This window comes from Platalea leucorodia, assembly GCF_965183815.1.
Source record: "Platalea leucorodia genome assembly, chromosome: 7".
In the NCBI taxonomy this organism is placed as follows: domain Eukaryota; kingdom Metazoa; phylum Chordata; class Aves; order Pelecaniformes; family Threskiornithidae; genus Platalea; species Platalea leucorodia.
The window spans coordinates 57,455,865-57,477,618 of NC_138829.1; the positions used below are offsets into that span (position 1 = coordinate 57,455,865).

The window sequence follows — 21,754 nt, forward strand, 5'->3', positions numbered from 1 at the left end:
ATTTATGTTTTAAAAGGTAAAAGGTGAATGCGATATATTATGCTGTTTCATTTAACCAGTGACATGGAGCAACTTTCCCTGCTCACCTCACCAAACACAAATCATTTGATTTGAGAACATGCTACAATGCTTGTTTTAAATTTAGTTAAAAGCAATTTGTAGCTGTATTAATACACATCATTCTAATGGTTTTTCATCCTGGGAAAGGCTGGCACAGGCATAAAAATTGAATTTTCTCGTGAAAACTTGTAGGGCTGCTGGGGCTGTGTTGGGGTTTTTTATCAGCAATAAATTGTGAATAGAGGCAATGAAAAAGAAAACAAACAAACAAAAAAAAGGGAGGTGGGTGGGGAATGTGGGGGAAGGAGAAAGAACTGAAATGAAGTGGTGCCCTTTGTCCAGAGGCTAGCCGTTAGTTCCCTTTAATGAAGGCCTGTCTTAACTCTGCAGATACTCCTTCTATGTAATTTTTTTTTAATAGGTGCTTCATTATCTTCGATCTTCATTGACTTCAACTTTTGTGCCAGTGATTCACATAGCTGCTTGTTCCTTCCTGGCTGGTGTCACCACAGTCATTTTGCCCAGCCCTTCTCCAAGTTTTGTTAATACGTTGTTACCAAAAAAATGGACTCTGTGTTTTCTGCAAATTCGTTTTTTCTCTGACACAAACCTAGCATCTGGCTTTTTTAATGTACAAACCTTTCTCTAAATCTTCTTCACGCAGATGTGGGATAGTATATCTTTTATTTTCACAACAATAATTCTCTGTCTTTTAGATTTCCTGACTTCTGACTTGATTGTGATGAGAATCATTTGTTCTGTGAAGTGTCTTTAGTCTCAGTTTGTGATGTCTTTTTCCTGCTTGTTAATATTTACATAAATATTTTTACCTGGAACCTTACAAAAAAAAATCCAATTAACCTCTTAGATGTTCTGATCTGTTGATATTTAAATGGGATATGTTGCATATTTACTTTTTGGTACTTTTCTGCAGCACGTGTATGTGCATTTGTGATATAGGTTGGGCTGCCAACCATGCACATGCATAGTCATGAGAAATCTGGTGCCTTCTAAGATAAGAATAATGGAACTGCTGTATTAGGCGAGATATATCTAGCCTACTGTGGTGTTCTAGTGGCGTTTTGTTGTGTTCCATTGCCTTAAAGATTGTAAAGGAAATTAAAGGTCATTGTTTAATTACATCTGACTTTAGTAATGTTTACACTTAATTACAGAAGAGAACTTTAATATACTAATATGTAAAGAAAACAGACGACAATGAAATGTTACTGGATTTGCAGGAGAGAAAGATGGTCTTTGCAATAATCTGTTTCTGAATTGTGAAAAGTAAAATTATTTTAGAATTATGATTGGGATTGGATTTTGTGAATTTTGGCACTTTTCTTCTCATTATTTGGACTCCAGAATGGTACTTCATGCTGTTAATACCTGCTGCTTTTCAAAAATAACAATGGCATCAGAAACGTGATTATATTGCAGGATGGCTTTCTTTTTTATTACAGAAATTCACAGGCACAGTCTGTGACAGCCAAATAAAGAATAGAAAATAGGGAAGAAATATCTCTTGTAGTTCAGAATAAGAGGGGTTTTTGGTGGATTTTTTATTATGCCAGCCATTTATAGAACAAAATTTACATATTATGCTTCAAGAAAGAGTACTATGGGGTAATAATAATACATGGATCATGATTTGGGATATGAAAGAGTAGATGTTACAAAAATAAATAATAATGAGGAAAAATAAGGATAATAAAAGCAGTGAAATGATGTCAAAGCAAGCAGAAGAGGTAGGATGATTAAGAGTAAGGCAAGTTGTTGGAGACTTGTATTTAAAGGAAAAAGGTGAGATGTGAACTTGAAAGTAGGAATGCAATGTAATTTGACTGCTCTGTGACTCTGTGTTCCCCAGTCCTACAGACCATGCTGTGAATGATTAAAGTCACTGGGCTTGGTTCGTGATAGTTTTGCTTACTAGGGGGAAGTTGAAAGGCAGAGATCCCACATCATTTCAGGGAAGGTCTTTAAAATGCGGAGAGATTTCTGTGGGCTCTATATAAATACTGAACCGTGTATTTACTAAGTGATTTTCGAATGTCTTTGTTATTTTAATCTCTCCTGTGTTGTTAACAATACGGAACAAGATAGAGAATAATTGATTCGGGTTTATTTACATTTTCAAGAGAACCAGAACATTTTTCCCCACCTTAGGAGAATTTCTTAGAACCTAATTAGAAGATGACTTGACAAATCTGCTGCACAAAACTAACCAAAGCTGTTGTGTTTCTGTGGTCTTTATTCTATATTTTGTATCCTCTCTTTTAGGTGGCCAGTGCTTCTCTTGGGGATGGAACGAACATGGGATGTGTGGTGATGGCACAGAAGCAAATGTTCATGTCCCGAAGCCAGTGAAAGCTCTTGGTTATGCAAAACAGATCTTAATTGGATGCGGGGCAGGACACTCCATGGCTCTTTGTCAAAGTCCATGTTAGACTCAGCACACCTGAAATCATAGCATCATGGATGTGGATGGACATCTTTGGATTGCGTAGCTCAGAAGTGCTACAAGAGGATTGCCCATGATTAACACACTCATGTGTTGGAAAGTGCAAAGTTGTTTTTTCTAAGACTAAAAGGAACTAGTATGCATCAAAAACTATAATATTTTAAAAATTATTTCATGGGTCCTTTTCACAGGAACTGACTTTTTTACCCACAGATAGAATGACAAAAATTTTGTCTTGATGCAATGCCATTGAAGAAAGAATGACTTTTTCTTGTTCTTCTGAGAAGTCTTTGGGGAAGAAACTGACTGCTTAATTGCTTGTCACTGGTGTCTAAATTCAGTCTGAGGAAATGGTCTGAGAAGGTGGAGACATAGGGCCCGTTCTGGTCTTTTATTATTGTATCTTTATGTCATGATGAGCATGTGTTGCGCCTGCCAACTTCTACTGGAGTTGTGAGCTACCAGCATCTCAGAAAATCCAGCTTGCATCACAGAGAAATGCCAGTGAACATAAATAGATGCATACACACATTTTAAACAGAAGATTAGAATTAAAAAAAAAAAAGGGAGATACAATTTAGAAGGCTGGCAAAAGGGGAGAATGAGGCCCTTCTGAACTAGCTATACCTTGATTAAACTGAAAGGAGCAATATTGCTGAGGAATTATCTTCTGTGCCAGACATCAGGTTATTATAGATTTACAGGGATGCAGATCTGCATGAATAATCATTAACTTGCAAACCAAACCTGAAGTTTCTGAAGCTACTGCTTAGGGAAGAAAAAATTCTAAGAGCTCTTGGAAACAATAGAAAAGTTCTTGTCAAAGTCAGTTGTAGCTGTTGCGGACAGTTTGATCCGACATAGTTCCTGTGTTTCCAGCTGCGTTTGAATAGGAAGACATCAAAATCTAAACAGAAGGTTTTTACAAGCTCTCCAGTCTAAAAGGCAGACCAGAATGCTCCTGATAATTTCAGGTTAGTTCTAACATCTGTTTTGCAGCCCAGCTGAGTTGCTGTTTAGAGCATGCCCACAGTATTGTTCCAGGTGAGTGCTTGGCAGAGAATGTAGGCCTACCTGTTTTGGTCAGAGAAATGAAAACGTGTAAATTATCTTCAGATATTATTAGCTGCCTGTGTTGAGCAGAGTTTTGGAAGCTATTTATAAAACTGTTTTTTACACAAATACAGTGGGTGCCATTAAACTGGATGTTTACCACCCACGATAGTTACATTTGCTGTGGTGTTTGATGTATTTCAAATTCTAAATATAGAGAATACTACTGTGTGGTAAATGCACCTTTTAATGAGACCCACTGTTGCTAAACAGTGGTTTAATTTTTAAAGCAGGCTTGCCAGGGAAGAAGTCTTACAGAATTATGAAATACTCAGAGAAGGGCTCTTAGGAAATAGGACAGGAAGACTTTCTAATGATGTATCAGCTTACGCGTGACGGGGGAGGAATTAAGGTGGTAATATGGGCTGCGAGGGTTTTTCCCCCACTTGGTTTTACAGCAGTTATAGTTCATGGCCTAATTTTCAAAGGTGTTTTCTTTTTCTATTCCATGGAGGAGAAAATTGAACTGACTATGAAGCTGATTATAACAAGTGTATTACTGAAAGAATCTGTAAGAATAATCAAATGGGTCCTCTGCAAAAAGTGCAGAATTGAGACTTCTATTGTAAAGTGTTTTTTTTAATCTCTGTGTTGGTTGTGGTTCTTCATGGCAATACACTGTTCCAGGCGGTGACCTCTTGCACTTTTTACTTATCTAAGTTGCTATTTATTAACTCTCCTCAATGCCGTTTTCTTGATACCACAGACTCTCTGTTACATGCACTGAACAGTTCTCAGGCTTTTTTTGGTGGTTCTGTCTGAGGTTTCTGCCTTTGTTTTCCTCCAAAATCTGTGTACCGAATAAACGCGTTACCTTGTTTCAGTAATCATACCCTCTAAATAATTCTGTTCCTTGAATAATCACAGCTCATATGTGAGCCCTGTAACATAGGGGTTACTGTACTGAGCGTATTTTGACTGTGCATGCTGTTGCTCCAGTTCATTTCCGAGGAATCCAACAAATTATGTAACAAATAAATGCGACTTGGTTATTTGAAACTTTGTTCACTTTTTCACATCTGTAACACGAACACACTTTGGGAAACGCAAAGAATGATTTGGGGTGATAAGTAGGAAAGAAAGGAATACTTTGGTTTGTTCCTCGTCCTGAACTTGTGTTTCATATCTGCATCTGATCTTCATCTTTGAAAGGGGGAGAACTGCATTTTCTGTCCTTTGTCTTGCCCATACAGATTGAAAACTTTGGGAAGTAATGACTTGTCTTGAGAGCCTGACGTACTAAATGCTCTGTCATTGGTCAGGACTTCTAGATGCTGCTGTAGTATGAAGAGTGAATAATAGTTCATTGTAGGATGGTACATGATTGAATGTCAAAAACAAGTTGTTGCTCATTCATTCAGAAATGAATGCACTGGTTTGTATGTCATTATGCTTTGTTTGCAGAATAAAACATTGTACAAAATCAGCTAAGGAAGGGCGACACAGTGAAAAGCTCCTAATCAAGTGAAGAAACCCCCTTCCTTGCTGGTGTCCAGAGCTTAGTGGCTGTCGCCTGTTGGTGTCCTGATGGAGAAGGTCAGTCTCTGCAAGGCAAAATGCAGAGCCAGCATGCTATGTCGATGGTTCTGCAGTGCACGCAAAGACAGACTTCTTTATGCGGGTCTTTAGTGCTAAAGAAAGAAAGCGTTTTACGTAAGCATTCTGCGTTCACATTCAGATGCAGATAAACTGACAAGGTTTGTTTTATATATATAAAAACCACTGGAACAAGGTAAGCAAGTGTCTGTGCAGCTGCTCTTCCCTCCCATTTTCTGAAAATAAGGAAACGTGCCAATGAGCTGACATTCATGAGGGGGAAAAGATGAACTTAACATCAAAGCTTTGCTGGAGAACAAGTTGTGAACTGTTGACCTTCAGTCCAGAGAGCTGTCAGGCTCTTGGGTGGAGGGGGAGAAAGAAGCTGTTGTGTGTACTTCTGTTGTTTGAAGTCCTAGGAGATCTGCAGTTGTGATTCATGCAACCTCCATGTGCACCTGTGCAAGACACTCCTGTTCCTTTTTAAAGAATGTTGGTAGGAAGATGTGTGTTTTGTGTCAGAATTTTCTGTCTCTTGGAGGATTTGTTTAGGCCGCTTGGCAGTCACTGATGTTATTTGACTTCGTGTAGCATTCCAGAGTGACTTGATGCTTTTCTGCTTAGAATGCTGGACCCTGTATTTGAAGTGTGTTCATTTGAAAGAAAAATTCAGTCCTGCCTTTTGCCCAGTCACCACTTCTTACATGACACTGGCTTCTCTCCCCTGTCTGCATGTTGTCAGTTCTGTTGGTGACTAACTAGTTCTTGCCATCTGCAACCTCCATAAAGGTCACTTCTGCATGAGTGATGGGAGGTTTTGCTCAGCTGCATGGCTGAGCACAGAGAAATTGAGGGAGAGGGGAAGAATGTGATTTGATTTTGCTTTATAAGACTTTTTTGAGTAATAAGACTTAAAGATGAGGATGGAAAACACATGAAGGAGATCAGTTTGAATGTACAGGAGAAAGGTTACCGTGGAAAAACATTTATATGAATGGCAGTAGAGAGCCTGACGTAGTCAGCTAAAACATAGCAGAAAAGGAGGGTGGAGGGGGAAGACATATTCAAGATACAGGTCCTGAAGACTGAATAATCACACAGGGATAGCAGCATTCCAGCCTGTCGATATGGTGGAAGTGAGATGAGGGACAAGCTATTCTATTTCTTGGATGTTCCCCCTCTCTCACTGTTTATTAATAATAATACTGACCTGCAGTGAGTTTTCTTTCTTATTCATAGAACGTCTTGAAATTTCCAGTTCTTTTCAGCTGGAACAGCAACATCTGTCCTCACCTTCCAGTCTCAGAAATCTTTAGATCAGGCATGTGACCTAGTCCAGCACTTAACCAAATACTTACTATTTTTTCCATTAAATTCCATGAACTCTGGATGTGATTTAAACAAGACTTAAGTAATTTTGGGACTTCCTTTTCCCCTGTATTAGAAATCAAGATAATGACAGATCTTTGTCACTGAAATTGCAATGTTATGTTTTCACCAAGAAGTCCCCTGTGTTCTCTTAGCAATTTTGATATTTTTATGGCATATGGCAAGTCTTGTGCTTTTTCTTTTAGCTAGGTATTTTCTTAAAAAAGGCTCCAAAATTTTTTATCAGTGCTTGAGTCATGCTTGTGGTATTTACTATCAGCTTATAGTTCAGAGCAGCTGAAAATTCTGTAAAGGGAAGAAGAAAATACTGAAGCGGAAAACATAAGTCTTGCTTCCGAAAGGCTGGGAATGGATGCACTCTGTGATAGAGAATCATCTTGTGTGGTTTTGATTGCACTTAAAAATGTGCACAGTAGAAAAGTGGCGCTTACACTGAATTTGCTGAAAACTCTAGCTGACACAAAAATAGTTGGTAATTTGAACTTTTGATGTATCAAGATCTTGATTTATGTGCAAAAAAAGAGGTAGTACGTGCTTTGTTCTTTTCTTTTAGCTTTTGTGCTATTCTTAATTCTGATAAATGTTGGTCATAGATGTTTTGCTCCATGTTAGAAAGAATGATTTAATAGCCTTGAATTAAAATGCTTTGGTTGTATGGAAATGGCCTTCTGTTGGACGACTGTCCCAAAAAGTAACTGTAAAGGGAGGTGTTTACCATATGTGCCTTTGAAGTTAATTTGGAGAAACTGCCTGTGTAAAGCCGTTGGTTTTTTGTAACCCATTTAGAGGTTGAAAGGACTGAAGTAAGGCACATTCTTTAGCTGTTTGTGCATTTCATTCAGATTCATCTGTCGGTTGTCTCTGCATTCACCTGTTTTTCATGCAAAGGCAGTTTTTACTTATCAGTGCCTCTGTAGAACATGGGAAGAGAGAATGTGACTGAAAATACTTAGCAATGAAAATGGTCTCTGTATTTGAATCATGACCTGGATGAACCACATGTTACCTTGTGGGAGAGTGAGGAAGCATAAATTTAGCGTACTGGGAGAACACATTTTTCAGCTTGATTAGAAACAAGAGCAACAAAGTAATTATTCCTGAATAAAAACTGGCTGTGGGGATGAGAAAATTCAGAGGTGACGTTTATTTTGCAAAACTTCCCCAGGCATTTTTATTTTGTGACAAGTCAGATTTCTATTCATTTTCAAACGAGCCTTTACAGACTGGGAGGGGGTCAAGTCTACGTCCAATTCCTGTGTGAAATCAATTAATTTTCATCTCTTTCATCTATTTCCAGGTTACTTTGCCTATGGACCACCTTGTTATTCAGATACAATGCAATCTTGGGGGGAGTTCTGTCTGCAGGGTTTGGGGTCAAGACTTTGTCAGTGGAAACTGCAGAATTTCAATTCAATATGATTCCAGTACTCCCTGATCATCGTAATCTCTTAAGCGTAGGTGAACACTTTGCTATAAGACTCTGCATTTTTACATTTTTTTATATTTAGAAGTGGTGCCAAGAATTGAGATTTTTTTTATGTTCTGACATGATTTTAGTTTTTTACTGCAAATGTCAAATGAGTTTAGTTTTTGTTTTGTTTTTTACTGATTTGAATGCATGAAGACGTGTGGTACCTGAATTAGGGCAGCAGAGGAGTTACGAATCAGTAATGAAAATGCTCTGTCATTTTAACTGTGTGGGTGCTTAATCATTTTCCGTAATAATCCTCTGCTTTAAAGTACAAAAGAAAAGGGATTCCTGTAGGGGCATTGTGCTATTCTACAGACAAGGAAACATGGCGTCCTTTAAATAACGGAGAGGCGCTTCTGTCCTCTGGTGCCTTAATTCTGAGTAGATAGATTATAATAACTATTCCTACTAAAATACTGCTTTTCCTCATTTGATCTCCGAATACTTTAAAAAGGGGATAATGTCACAGGAACAGAAGCTGAGGCACAAAAAATTGAAATGCCCCAATCAAAGTAACCCAGCATGTCCACAGCAGAGCCAAGAATAAAATTCCTGTCTCCTGAGTCCCAGGCCAAGGCTCTACCTTCTAGGCTAGTGGTCCTTCATGGTTTTTTTAGGTAAGGCTCACTGCTACTACTTCCCTCTCTCCTTTCTTTCCCCTACCCCCCCACCACTGATTCTTGTTTCCTCATATGCTCCCCTCCCTCCTACTTGCATAACCCATTTTCCAGACCCATCCTGTGTCCTTCTCCTCATTTCCCACCTCTTGTGCTACTGCCGCCTCTTCTCCAGTCACCCACTTGCACTGACAGCACCACCGCAAAGCATGGCTCCTACTGAGCTTATTTGCTTGGGCTCCAGCCACGTGTCTCCTCTTCATTCTGGTGTGACTCATTGTCAGCAGCCTCTGCATAGACTGTGTTGTCCCTGCTCTAAGCCCTTGGGTCCAGAAGCTGTGCAGGTACCTTAGAGTGATATCTGAGCTAATACAACTGCAATCCTGTGCCTTTTGCTGACTATGGAATCTCTAACCTGTGCTCCATGGGCAGTAGAGAAACCAATGGAAGCCTTGGAGCACGCGCTCTTAATATTTGGTACCTGGAGATGTTTGGACCTATGTACTTGCATAAAGTTTTTTAAATGCTCAAGTGAATGCTGAGGGTTGGAAATGTGGCTTTGTCAGCCTGAACCAAGGAATATATCTTTCCATGGGGGCAGATGAATGAGCTTAGTTTTAAAGCATTTGCAAGGAAATAAAGTCAAGAGATGCAGTTCTGGATCTATTTTCTAACTTGAAGTTCAATTTGAATTCAAATATTGTTCTTGATTGTAAATAAGCATTTGTATTCCCCTAAGAGAGAAATGTTGCACCTACAGTCCTAGGTAAATGCAGATGCTTTGGGACTTCTGAACAGACAGGTATTTTACGCCCAAACTCAAATAAGTGAGTGGCTTAAAAATAACCTGCATAATTTAAGCGTGTTTTCATGAAATGAAGTTAGTTTGTGTGTGAGCTCAGAGACAAAGTTGCTTCCAGGATATATATGGAAAGCAGAGAGGTAGGCTGCCTTGCTTTGAAACTATGAAAAGGATATGCAAAGTGGCAGGGTAATAATTGCACTTGTTTTTTTTCAGGATATCTTTTTCTTTAAGCAGCTCTGTGCTCAGTTCCTTTCTGAATGCCCTTGCCTTAACCCTGCTTGCTCTCTTCTGTATTTCAGCCTGCTCATTTTTCCTAGTAGCCATTTGTTTCAGTGATGTATTTTCTTTTTGGCCGTGAAACTTTAAGGAGAGAGAAGGCAATTTATGTGAAAAATCACTTTATCCAGATTAATGACTGCTGTGCTTGACTGTTATCACAGCTGTATTAGCTAGATTTTTTTGTTGGAGTGAGAGAACAGAAACCACTTCTCAGATCCTTGCTGTCTGAAATTGTAGTTGTGGAGACACATCAGGTTGGTCCAGAAAAAACGAGTGCCTTCATGCAGTCAGTAGAAGGTGTGGTTGATGTGTGCTTTTAATACTAGCAGGTAATGAACCACTAATTGCCAGCAGGTTCAGATGAAGGACTAGCATCGGGTCCTTAGCCAGGGGTCCATTGCTGAAAGCTGAGTTTGCAGAGGAAGAAACCCAGATGTTCATTTCCAGCAGGAAACAGGCAGAGTATAAGTGAACTACAGAAGGTGCTTCCACTCTTACGATGGTGTGAAGTCAGAAGTAGTCGGTGGCATTACTGCAAGCCTGAGGTCAGAATCTAGCCATGTGTATAGTTTTAATGCTTTAATCAAGACATATATCCTGTAGTGGGAGTGGGCAGGCTTGAAGGAATTAATGTTTTAATCATAATAGCCCAGCAAAAGCTCCTTAAATGTAAGGCAGCTGGGATGATGTGGTAAATTTCTCTTAGTATTCAGTGTCAGGATTCAGTGCAACAGCTCCTGAAATTTTCCAGTTGTCTCCCTCTTTCCCTGTGTTGTCAGAGCTGCCGCTGTTGTGCAAGGGGAACTCTGGGGTGGGACCTTAAGCTTTAGAGCATCTCCTGAAGGGTGGTGGATGGGAAGTACTGTTCTGTTTCTGAAGGGTTTATAGAAGTCACCCAAAAGACACAGTTACCTCAAATCAGAATCAGCTGAGAGGAGTATCTAAATGAAAATGGGACTGGTAGATGTAAAAAGTATCACAGAATGACAGTTGCCTTAGCGCATGTGTACCCAACCTGTTAGCTAAGGCTCATATATATGCAAAGTGCAGTGGAAGGGGAAGACCTACGTGGGATTTACAGGGCTGAATTGTTAGTATTCCTTATGGTAATGGAGAATTTGAGCAGTGTCGATGCTGAGCCCTTGAGTTAGTGTTAAATAAAAAATGGGGCAGATAAATCTATTCCTGGATTTTTTTAATACATTATAAGAGGAAAAGTTGTTCATTAGGCAACTTTTGGATCCTGGATTAACCTGATCTTACCTCTGGAGGTAAGAAATTGCCCATTTATCAGCTGAGAATAACAGCATAGAAAACAGTGGGAGAAAAATAGTTCTTGGGAGAAAGAATAGTCAACTGAAGTAGAAATCAAGTACATAATGCTACATCAAGGACTACAAAGGAGTTTTCTGACTATGTACAAATTGAGATTATCAGCCTTTCTTCTATTCCTATAACATAGCTTGAGGTCTTCCTTGATTTTCCTTTTGGAGTGGAGTTTTGTGAAGACAAGGTTCAGCTGCAGTTCAGGGTTTTTTTGTTTAGAAATTAGCACTTACCAGAGCCATAAGTGTTTCTTCTGTTTTTTGGGGGTTTTATCTCTACTTCCTCCAGACCATAGGGATACTATTCCTTTACATTTCCATTCTCATCAGCAGTCGCAGATGCCGTTGCTTGCCTAGAAGGTTGCCAGCTCCTTTGAAGTTCCTCACATGAGGATAAAGGTGTGTCCTTCCTTATAAAAGTACTTTACCAAAAATGCTCATGCAACTAGAATGCTGTTGACACATAGTCCATAGTTGTCATTTGTAGCATCTAAAGTGAAATTTAATCCCATTGCATTTCTCGGTTCTTACTGCTGCATGTTTTGTGTGGCAAATAAAGTGCAACTCAGACACCTGGATTTCTTCCAGAGTTTCGTATCAGGTGGACTGCTGTGGCTCAGTGAAGAACAAGTGAAGGACGGGGCCCAAAGAAGTAAGAAAAACTGAATTCATTTAATCAGCTAAAAAGACAAACTTTTATTATTGTTGGGGAGGGAAAAGGAAGATACCTAGATAATTATAGGGTTTTTTTAATCTTCCGTCGTAAAATTACTAATGGTGTGAATTCTTCAGACATTGGTTGTATCAAGTGTTTGCAGGCTTCATTTATTATCTACTAACCAAAATTAGCATTGTAGAACCAAAGCAATACCAAGCTTTTCTCCTACATTTCTGTTGAGAACACTGTATTTATTCAAGATTTTAGAAGCAAGTCTCTGGAAACCCCTGATCACTTCAGAAAAGGATTCCCCTTTACACTATACAGCAGGCACTGAAACCATGATACAAAATTTATTTCATGCTAGAATTGTTTTGCATAACATTGTGCATGCATTTTACTCAGTACTAAATTGCATACAATGCTGTTGTCTTGTTTTTTAAACTTTGAGACCATTTATACTTGAGTATTTTCCTGATTTTGTACTATAAGTCCCAGTTTTAAAATAACACCTCTTTTGTTTAAAATTCATACTGATTACTTAATATGAACAATTTATGAAGGGTCTTTACGTTGGATCTATACATCAATAAAATACAACATAACCAGAGCTGGAAAATTAAATGTAGACCAGCTGTTACTGTCAGGTCCGAAGGAAGGTCCCATGTGTCACAAGCATGCCAACAAAAACAGACAGGAAAAAGTTTTTCTTATTTTTATACACTTGTAGTTGGATTAAAAGTTCTTGCTTTCCATGTCGGTGTGATGAACTGTGAAGGCGTGGTCAATATGACCGATGACTGCCTGATTGCACTTTTTAAAACCATTACTCTGTATCTTGTATACAAAAAGAAGCGATCCATAGCAAAGAAATGTACAGTTTTATAATGTTTTACATTTTGGCTACAACAATGTATGTAAAAGTAAAGAGCTTTGAAAGAAAATATATAACTTTGCTTTTTTTTTTCTCCTTAATCATACATTTGCAGTGTTTCTTGTTTTTTGTTTTTTGTTTTTCTTAATTTTTGTCTTCATGCAATTCATGCTATGGAACAAAAAAATAGATTAAAAAAAAAATGATCTTCTACAGTTTTGTTACATTTTGGCCGTAGAAAAAGCCTGCATCTCTAGTACAACTCCAAAACCACGAAGAATCATCCATAAAACCTGCATGGAGCGAGTTAACTTTGTCCAAATGAGAAGGTCTTCTATGCCTGCACAGTTCCATACAGATGTTTATTAGCCATCAATGTTCATCTCCATCTCTCCTTGTCAGGTCACTCTGACTGCCTCTGTTGGCATATATTTAGCAATGACTGGACTTTCTTTGCAAAGATCTGCATGTAAAGAATACAATCAGTACTTGAGCTTCTTCCCTGTGCTTTTCACATCAAGCTCGGCATCTTAGTTTTAAAGGAAGGAGGAAAAGGTGAAATAGCTACATGCAGAGGCAGCCATATTCTTCTTCAACAGGATTTTTTTTTCCATGCAGTCAGCCAGACTGAGACCTCTCTACAGTGTGTCTGAGTATTGCTTTCAGCTTAAAATAGGCGCCCATGCAAAGTTTCATCCTACTGTGCTTGTTTGCTCAAACTCCTGCAGGGTTCCTATGGCTCAAAAATATCCTGAGAAAAGCAAAATCTTCCGTCGTTGGCATGTTTCAGCATCGACTAAATGCCTAACCCATTCCATACAGAGCCAGTAGATCCACCATTAGCCAAAGTAAGCATATACTAGCAGGATGCACCAGGAAGGAAACTATCTGGTGCATCTACCCTTCATCCTATGTACTGATACCATGCAGCACGTATGGCCCACCAGTACTACGTAAATGCCTGCCTATTGTCATCTGAGTGCTATTTAGGAGTGTTGTCACCTAGCATCAGTAGTAACACCATTCCCAGCAGGTGCTACTGTGAGACATTGCATCTTCAGACTTAGTCACCTGGATTATATGCAACATAGCATAGGCTAATTGAAAATAAAGCTTTTTAGACCATTCTCTGCTACTGATCCATGCTACAAAATAGATGGGATGGGAGACCAAGAACGTCTCACTGGACTAGGAGAGCTGTAGGGCGCAGACACTGAGGATAATCCTATCGCTTTTCCACTTATGCCAGCTATGCTGTTAAGGCTCCGTGACATTTCGTAACCTTCATTTAAAAGAAAAATGCAAAGTACAGCATTGGATCAATGACAGAATGGACTAAGAATGAGGTCAACATTGTAGCCAGTTCAATAGCATCTGCATGCACAGACATGCCGAGAGTAGTATCGCTTGCAACGTAACTCAGAAGGCCTTTGAAGTGCAGAACAAGTTTTAAAAATATATATATATACATATATTAAAAAAAACCAAAATCATCATTTCTCAAAGATGGTCAGGCTATGTAATTGATCCTACAGGCAGCAACATGGTTGTACCCTAAAAAAAAGAAGAGTCAGTGGGAGGGATTTTCTATGTCTCCATCATACACTCACGCATACCTCTCCCTTCCACTTCATGCATTTTGACCTCGGGCAAAATTAAGGTTTCTGGTATCTTTGGGGGCGGGACGGGGAAAAGGCAGCAAAATCCATGAAATTTATTGTGTTGCTATAGAGATACTACTCCTTTGTTCTCAGCATTTAAAAAAAAAAAAGAAAGAAAACAAAATTGCATGCATTTGGTTTCCCTCCCTCCCTCCCCCCTTCTTTTTCAGACATGCACGTAAACAGCTCAGCAAGTGTACAGAGAGTTGCACAAACTATGGATGAAATTCTGTTGGAACAACGATTAAGATGCTCTCAACGTGTTTCAAACAGGCCAACAATATGCTGACATATATTACTCTTTAGCCAACCAGCCCCTGTTTCATTCAGTAACGAGAGGCGGTTGCAGTGCATCGTGAAAACCATACATTCCTCATCCCAAAGGATGTGCCATTTGGAGTGTTCCCCTGATCCACTGGAACCACCCGAACTCGCCCAGGCTGAATGAACACGGCCAATGCTTATCCAATACAGAATCAAGTAAAACGCTTTGCTACAAAGGTAGATTTTAGAGGATATACTTTCATATGAAAGTCTTGTGGTCCAACTATATCTTTGTTGATGATAAGCTTTAAACTTATAAATACATACACTATCTATAACTGGCATTTACTATAACTATTGCCCATCATACAATGGCACATGGGAATTCTATACTCCATACTCAGTGTATGGTTACATCATACAATCTTTGCAGTTTTAAAATATTGACTATATCATATACTATATACAGTACACCAGTGATAAACACTGATTTTGAAGAGAGAGATATCTTTTCCAATTTTTCCATTCCTTATCAACTTTGATGCATATATATGTAACTAATTTTGGTTTGTATGGTTTCCTCATGTTATATTATTTAAACAAAACAGCCTATTTTAAGAAGGGAAGTGTTTTTTTCATTTGATTTGACTTCTGTTACAAAATAGATTATTCTGACCATTAGCAAACTAAAATGCAGTTACTTCTGAGAGATCTGTAGCTGTCAGAAGTCTGAGAAACTAACTAGTAATGATTTATTTATGAAAGGAAAGTGATTTTAGATGGATTATTTTCCAATTGTAAGACACCTGTGCTAACAGATGTTCTTGTATGCTTCTCTTTCTCTGTTGAACTAAACAGCTATGTATATCCAAATAATTTGTTTTAGTGCTCTGTTAAGGTAGCCGAATAATCATTTTGTATTTCTTGAGGATGTTTTGCTTTTGTGTTTTATCTTTTCTGTCTGCCACCTCTAAGTCTGTGCTCCTCAAAGTCTGGTAAGATCTGTGAGCTTTCCAAGTGGCAAACATTCATCGCTATGAAATGTTAATTGGCCTCTCCTTGGAGGATGGGCTAATTTAAGGACATTGTAGAGCATCCTCCACTAAAGCTTACTGCACCAGCTGGGGTGGAAGACTCGACTGCCTAGCATAGCTGCATGGGGTAGTTACAGCTCCTCAGGCTTTTCTTTCTGAAAGAAATAGGTTAGAAACTCCAAATGCAGACATCAGGTGGTGGTTTCCAGCCCAAACGTGCATCTCTACAGCAAGCGCACTATTGCGTGCTACAGCTACAGCTGACTTTTTCTTATTTATTTAAAACGGTTGCTAACTACATCGTTCCAGGACCCCAGCTACATACCCTTTCTTATTCCTCCATCAGGCGGGCAGGGATATTCCCCGGTTGATAAGAGGAAGCAGGGTCCATATCTCTCCCGAGTGCCAGAGCGGGTAAAGGGCAGGCCCTCATCAGGCGTAATAGCCTGGTCTATGTGGGGACAGTCTTCGTTTGCCAGCGCCGCCTTGGCCACCTCACCATTCAGTTTCGAATCTTCAAACATATAAGCAGAAGGCTATTGAAACACTATGCACTGTTTATTAGAGTTCCAGCTGCAAATTAAGGGTTCACAGCTAAAGAGTTCTATAGCGACACTATAAAAGGTAGCACATCTGTCCTAGACACTGCGTTCATGTGCACTGCACCAAAATAAAATAAAGTCTGTTAAGTGGGAGGAGAAACAAAACGTGATCGCGTTAGGTGTAACAGCAGCCACCTGTACGTCCACATAGAGGGGCAGTTTCAGAAACGGGCGTGCATTGGTTCCTAGTCCTGTGAGCAGAAGACTGCGGTTAGAAATCAGATTATGTTTTTGCATGACATCGGATGGTGTATGAATGACCTGTTTGTCATGAAGCCTACTGTCACTCAGAGCTTTGGAGAGGCAGTGGATTGTGAGTTGTGTTTTAGTATTTGAGTATATTCTGTTTGTGCTGATTTATACCTGTGTGCAATATTACTGAGGGGAAAATTCCTGCTCTTCCGCTCCCCGGAATTTACCCAGATTGTGTTATAGCATTTCCTGTATCAGTCGTGCAGAATGGCTGTACACGTTTTAGACACACAGAGTACATTACATATGGAAATATGACAGCAGAATGTGGATTTTTAAAAAAGCAATCCATTTTCTGTGTTCTCCTCTGAAACACATACAGTATTTGCAATGCCAGCACGGGACGCTACATACAGAAAACACTACAGCAGGCCATGAATTTGGAAAATAGATAGAGTAAAATTTACTCTCGGCTGTAAATGATGAAAATAGGTTGTCAGATTTGCCCATTTTGCTCCACACATTCTCATGAGGATAGACTGAGAATAGTATGTTTTCTCTGTGTGACTTGTTTGACATTTATAAAACAATTTAAAGTGCTATTTAGTGTAGGATTTATTTTAGGGTTTTAAAGTGCAAATTAGTGTATTGAGAATATACTCGAAATATGGCACAGCTCGATATGAGTTTTTTGGTTGAAGGGAGGAAAAAACAGTCAAAATGTGCTTTCTGAAGTTTCACAAATGCTGACATATGTTAACTGAGCAGTATTGGCAGCATCCTACACCTCGGTTGCACAATGCTTATTACCTAGACACTGTAAGGCAATGGGTGGTCCTGCAGTCTTTAAGGAAAGACAAACTCAACAGATAGATAGATAGACTTAATTTCAGTGCCTCTTCCAGATTCGCATACTAGCTTGTTCTGAACGCTACATGATACTGTCATTTATTTTTCAATGGTTTTAAAGCCAAGTAATAAAACAAGCCCAAAAGAAAAAATACATTAGGTAGGGTTTGGAGATATGATTCTGATCCTCTGGTTTCAGATGGACAACATAGATGAGTAGTAGGCAAAAGCCTTCTCAAGTTGTATTTGTTGCTTTGCTCACGCACACGCACACACGCACATAGATGTATATGACACGAACTATGTATCTATCCATGCACCAGTAATTGCATTCTATGCCTTTTATTTAGATGTCACTGGTTTGCCACAACATAAACAGTCTTCTCTGCAGATCTCACCTCTGCCTCCTTTCGTCTCCATGCAGAATTAGCCAATTATTTCCCCAAAGAGGGAGGTAGTAATGTTTTGTTTTGTGAGCAATGAAATAATTAAGTCTCTCAATACATTTTAAAAACAATGGCAAACGCTATAGGTGCATTTTAATACTTGTAGACACTAATTTCAATAGGATTCTAAAGTTTTAAGATTGCACTGCATTGCAATTCCTTTCTGTTCATAATACTCACTGCTATTTAATACCACTCTTTGCACAAAAACCTGGCATGGCTGCCATAGTAACCGTGACATTGCAGGTACTGAGCTGTTGATTTAAAAATCACTTAACTGTGTTTGGGGAGAGCTGCTGTCCTCATGGAGATGAGCAAAGAACTGGGCTTCTTCATAAGCCTCTACCACTACAAGCTGATGGCTCTAATCCTCAAATAAGGGAGGCAGCTGTGTCAGCAGAGCTCTGCATTGAAATCTCTGAGACTCCCACTGCTACACCTGAGCCTGGGTTTGCAAACTAAACTGTTAGTGATGGAGGGGACACTGGTCCATTTCTGGAGCTCAAAACACCTCTGAGCAGAGTGGTTGTGGGTCAGGCTGCTCACTGGTAACAGCCATTGATCCTTTTGGAAGCAGCTTGCAAGTTCTGTTGTGCTTGAATGACAAGAAAATTGACCTTCTTGGAATTAATTTCTTAAATTGCATTATACATCCCTAGCAACTTGAGCTGGAACTTGCTCTTGCAGCCTCTTCAGGGTCCCTTAGCACTGATGAATTCTTCTCTATACTTGTTGTTGAAAATCCACAACCTTGTTGCTTTCTATTCAATAGGAAGAGAACAGAGTAGCTGGAGACATGGACAAATCACTGAATTGTTCTACTAATGTCGCTTTAATATTCCATGCATGGGCCATGCCTTAGGGATCATATTCTGGATAGCAATGCTAATCCACAATGACAATTTTGCTAAATATTTGGGAAGCAGAGAAATTACCAGCACAGAAGACTGCATCTCTTGCTGGTGTATATAAGTAAGTGTTAAGTAGAGTAGTTGTGTTCCAAACCACTGTCTGCAGCACCTAATTCTCTGAAGGTAGGACTCGACAATCACATGATATTTAATATGTGATTAGTCTGTCATGGGAACAAAGAAAACATCACTGATGTCGTCAGCCCACAGTTAGAAGTTCCCACTGTGTTCATTAGCAGATCTACATACTGAACAATTTCAGGAATGAGGTCTAAAGATGGAATGAAATTATGTTACTTTAGGTTGATTTCTCAAGTTTCAATTTCCATGTTTGCTTTTTCCAAGATTGACCTTGGTTTTGAGAGAGCTCCAGATAAAGCAAAACTACTGAAACCATTACTGTCTAGTGACTACCAGTGTAGTTATACCGATGACAACTACTTCTATGTGCTTAAAACTTCTAAGGCTTGATTCTGGCCTACCAAATTCACATGAGTCTTTCTATCCCTGCTAGCAGAATCTGACTTAGGCTTGTATAGCATTTTTTGTTCTTTTAGGTTCTGTTTCACAAAGAAAAGTCAATGTTATCATCCCTGTTTTACAGATGGGTAAAACTACCATGCAGTGAAGTGACTTGCCCACCGCTATGTAAGTGGTTATTTACAACAAAATCTTCTGACTCTCAGCTTGGCACCTTATCTCCATAATTGTCCTATCTGTGAATACCTAGTTAACTGTACCAGCTTTCAACATTCTCCTGCAGAGATTTGGCTGAGAGGCTAAAGAAAGTATTCAGCAGATCTCCCAGGTGAGTAGTTTGTTTCACAACTACCTCATTTGTGTGGTTTCCACTTTCTTTTTTCCCTGTCTCATCTATCTCCATTTGCAGAAAAGTACTATTAAAATGCCGCGGGTGTTTCCAAACAAACACTGAATTTCAAAATGGGGAGGAGAGATTCTGAAAAAAAAAACCTTAGAAGAACTGCTGGATGTTGCATTAGTATACTCTGCTTATTGTGGAGAAGCACAGTAGAGACTGCCCATGCACTTGCTGCATGGCTCATCTCTTTTGTCATAGCAAATGGTGGCATGCTGTCATAGAGACTTTACCAGTGTTGCTGGTTTTGATTATAAGCCAGAGTCTGACACTGAATCTCCACCTATTTGAACTGCATCTTACATTCAGAGTATCAGTGGACATAATTGTATGATATATTCATTGACCTCAATATATGCTTGGAAATGCGGCACTTGTACAGAAGCGGTTCCTACGCTGGGAAAGTCACCCCAGTCCTCTTCCCTTAAGGAAACGCTACCATTCTCTAACCGCTGCCAAGACCTTAGAGGTCTTCAGAAATTTGGGGGGGGGAGAGTGTCTCAACTCACACTATTTCCTCCTGGGGTTGTAGGTGCCCCCCCCCCCCGCCCCCCCCGCCCCCGGTGTCTCCTATGTGTCTACAGAGCTGTGAAGTGGTCACTTAACCCAATGACTGGATGAGTTGAAAGGCACTCTCAGGGTAGACCACTTTAGGTTCTTACAGGATTGGAAATCCAATGCCTTTTCCAGTCCTTATAGGAACTTCTGTAGGTTATAACCGCTTTGAAACAGGGCTGAGAGAAACTCCACAATGCACAGCATGGTATCCATGCGTATTTACCCATGAGTCAATATCTGGCTACATGAACCATGCCAGATTCTTTGACATTGTGCTAAAGAAGATGAGGTCTTCTCAGCCCTACATCAGAAACACAGCAATTAAGAGACATAGTGCTGTTTTCTTTGGTCATGTTAGGTCACTGGCAGTCTCTTCCAGAACACAGACTGTCTTCCTCTTGGCTACCCTTGTTTAAGGATTAAAATAGACAAGGACCCAGCTTGAGTACCTACAGCTTCCCTGAACAGCCCTTTGCCATTCCACAAAGGCTCGGGAACTTCAAGGTTCTGCAGCCCTGTTACAAGGGAAGGGTTGACAAGCAGGAAGGAGGTAGGAGCAGTTGAGTGCAAAACAGGGCCAGAACTGAGAAAGGAAGTTGCTTGAAAGACGAAGATCTTTCTACTGGGGAGGCCTCATGTGACTAAAGTTACATTCCACACCACCACCCCATGTACACCTGAAAATGAATTTACAGCTTGTCTAGATCTCAACTGTGCTCTTATAGCCCTGATCCCAAACCTGGGATTGCCATTATTACGGTCTGTAGATAGTCCCACTCCTGACCAATTGAGAGCGTCTTTGGTTCTCCTTCAGAGCTTGGGGGTCATTTTCATTTGCTCATTTTAAACCCCTGTCGCTAACCCTAATATGCACAGTAGCTGCCTGAAATCTCTTATGAAGAAGGATCTCCATGAGGTCCCTCAAAGGAGAGAGCTTTAATCCAACTGAATCCCTGAAGAAAATAATGATATGTTGTTCATTGAGTGAGTTAATTACTCATCTGTTTTTCAGTCCTCTTGCACTTTTCTGGTGATATAAAAGGGCTGTTAATGTGGCAAACAGTTGTGTCATAGTATGCTGGCAATGGGAAACTCTCTTGGTATGATGGTTTTCCCTGGCTCTTGGGCTAGTGACAGAATGGTACAGGAACAGAGGTGGCATGGCCAAGGTGAGGGTGGAGAACTGCTGTGCTCTAGCTTTTCTTAGCTACAAGCCTACTAGCTGGAAGAGGGAAGCAGAGCAGCTGTGAGGCTGCTGTAGTTGCTGCTGGAGGACAGAATTTCCCAGCTGTCTTTATTCTAAAGAAAATGCAAAGATTTTACATTCCTTTTTGCATCCTATTTTTGCAGCATCACTTTTGCCTGATACTTCTTGTGCTAAGCAAATTATTATGATGAAGTTAAGAGTATGAATCCAAGTATTCAAAGACATTTACTCTGATTTGTGGAGGGGTTAAGAGCTGCTCAGCATCTGAAAATACCCATTGACTTTATATCCCTAAATTTCTCTCTGAGACGTTGCATGGAAAGGAAGTATTTACAGTTCAATTCCCTACTCTCTTGAGTGTCTTTAATTCAAATTTCACTCCTGTTAGCAAGTTGTTTCTGTTTTAGTTGCCTGGATAGTGTTTACTGTCCATTAATATTCATTGGCCGCTCATCAATTGCATCAGTATAAATCTCTTTATTTTTTTATACGACACTCCATCTAAACTCTGCTGTGCTTCTTCACTGATTAAGGGAGGGTCAGAGCAGAATAGTGAATCAGG

General features: G+C 39.7%; 2 protein-coding genes across 2 annotated transcripts in view; one reads left to right on the top strand and one right to left on the bottom strand.

Moving 5' to 3' along the window:
- SERGEF (secretion regulating guanine nucleotide exchange factor) overlaps nt 1-2,533 on the top strand; it is a gene marked incomplete at its 3' end in the record, with an annotated part of 156,329 nt that extends 153,796 nt beyond the window's left edge. The window contains 2 exon segments of the mRNA XM_082318233.1: nt 2,344-2,489; nt 2,492-2,533. Of these exon segments, the coding sequence (XP_082174359.1) occupies nt 2,344-2,489; nt 2,492-2,533 (188 nt within the window).
- A 10,456-nt stretch (nt 2,534-12,989) lies between these two features.
- KCNC1 (potassium voltage-gated channel subfamily C member 1) overlaps nt 12,990-21,754 on the bottom strand; it is a gene marked incomplete at both ends in the record, with an annotated part of 113,818 nt that continues 105,053 nt past the window's right edge. The window contains 2 exons of the mRNA XM_082318232.1: nt 12,990-13,054; nt 15,876-16,064. Coding sequence (XP_082174358.1) covers nt 12,990-13,054; nt 15,876-16,064 — 254 coding nt within the window. The remainder of the gene's footprint in view (nt 13,055-15,875; nt 16,065-21,754) is intronic.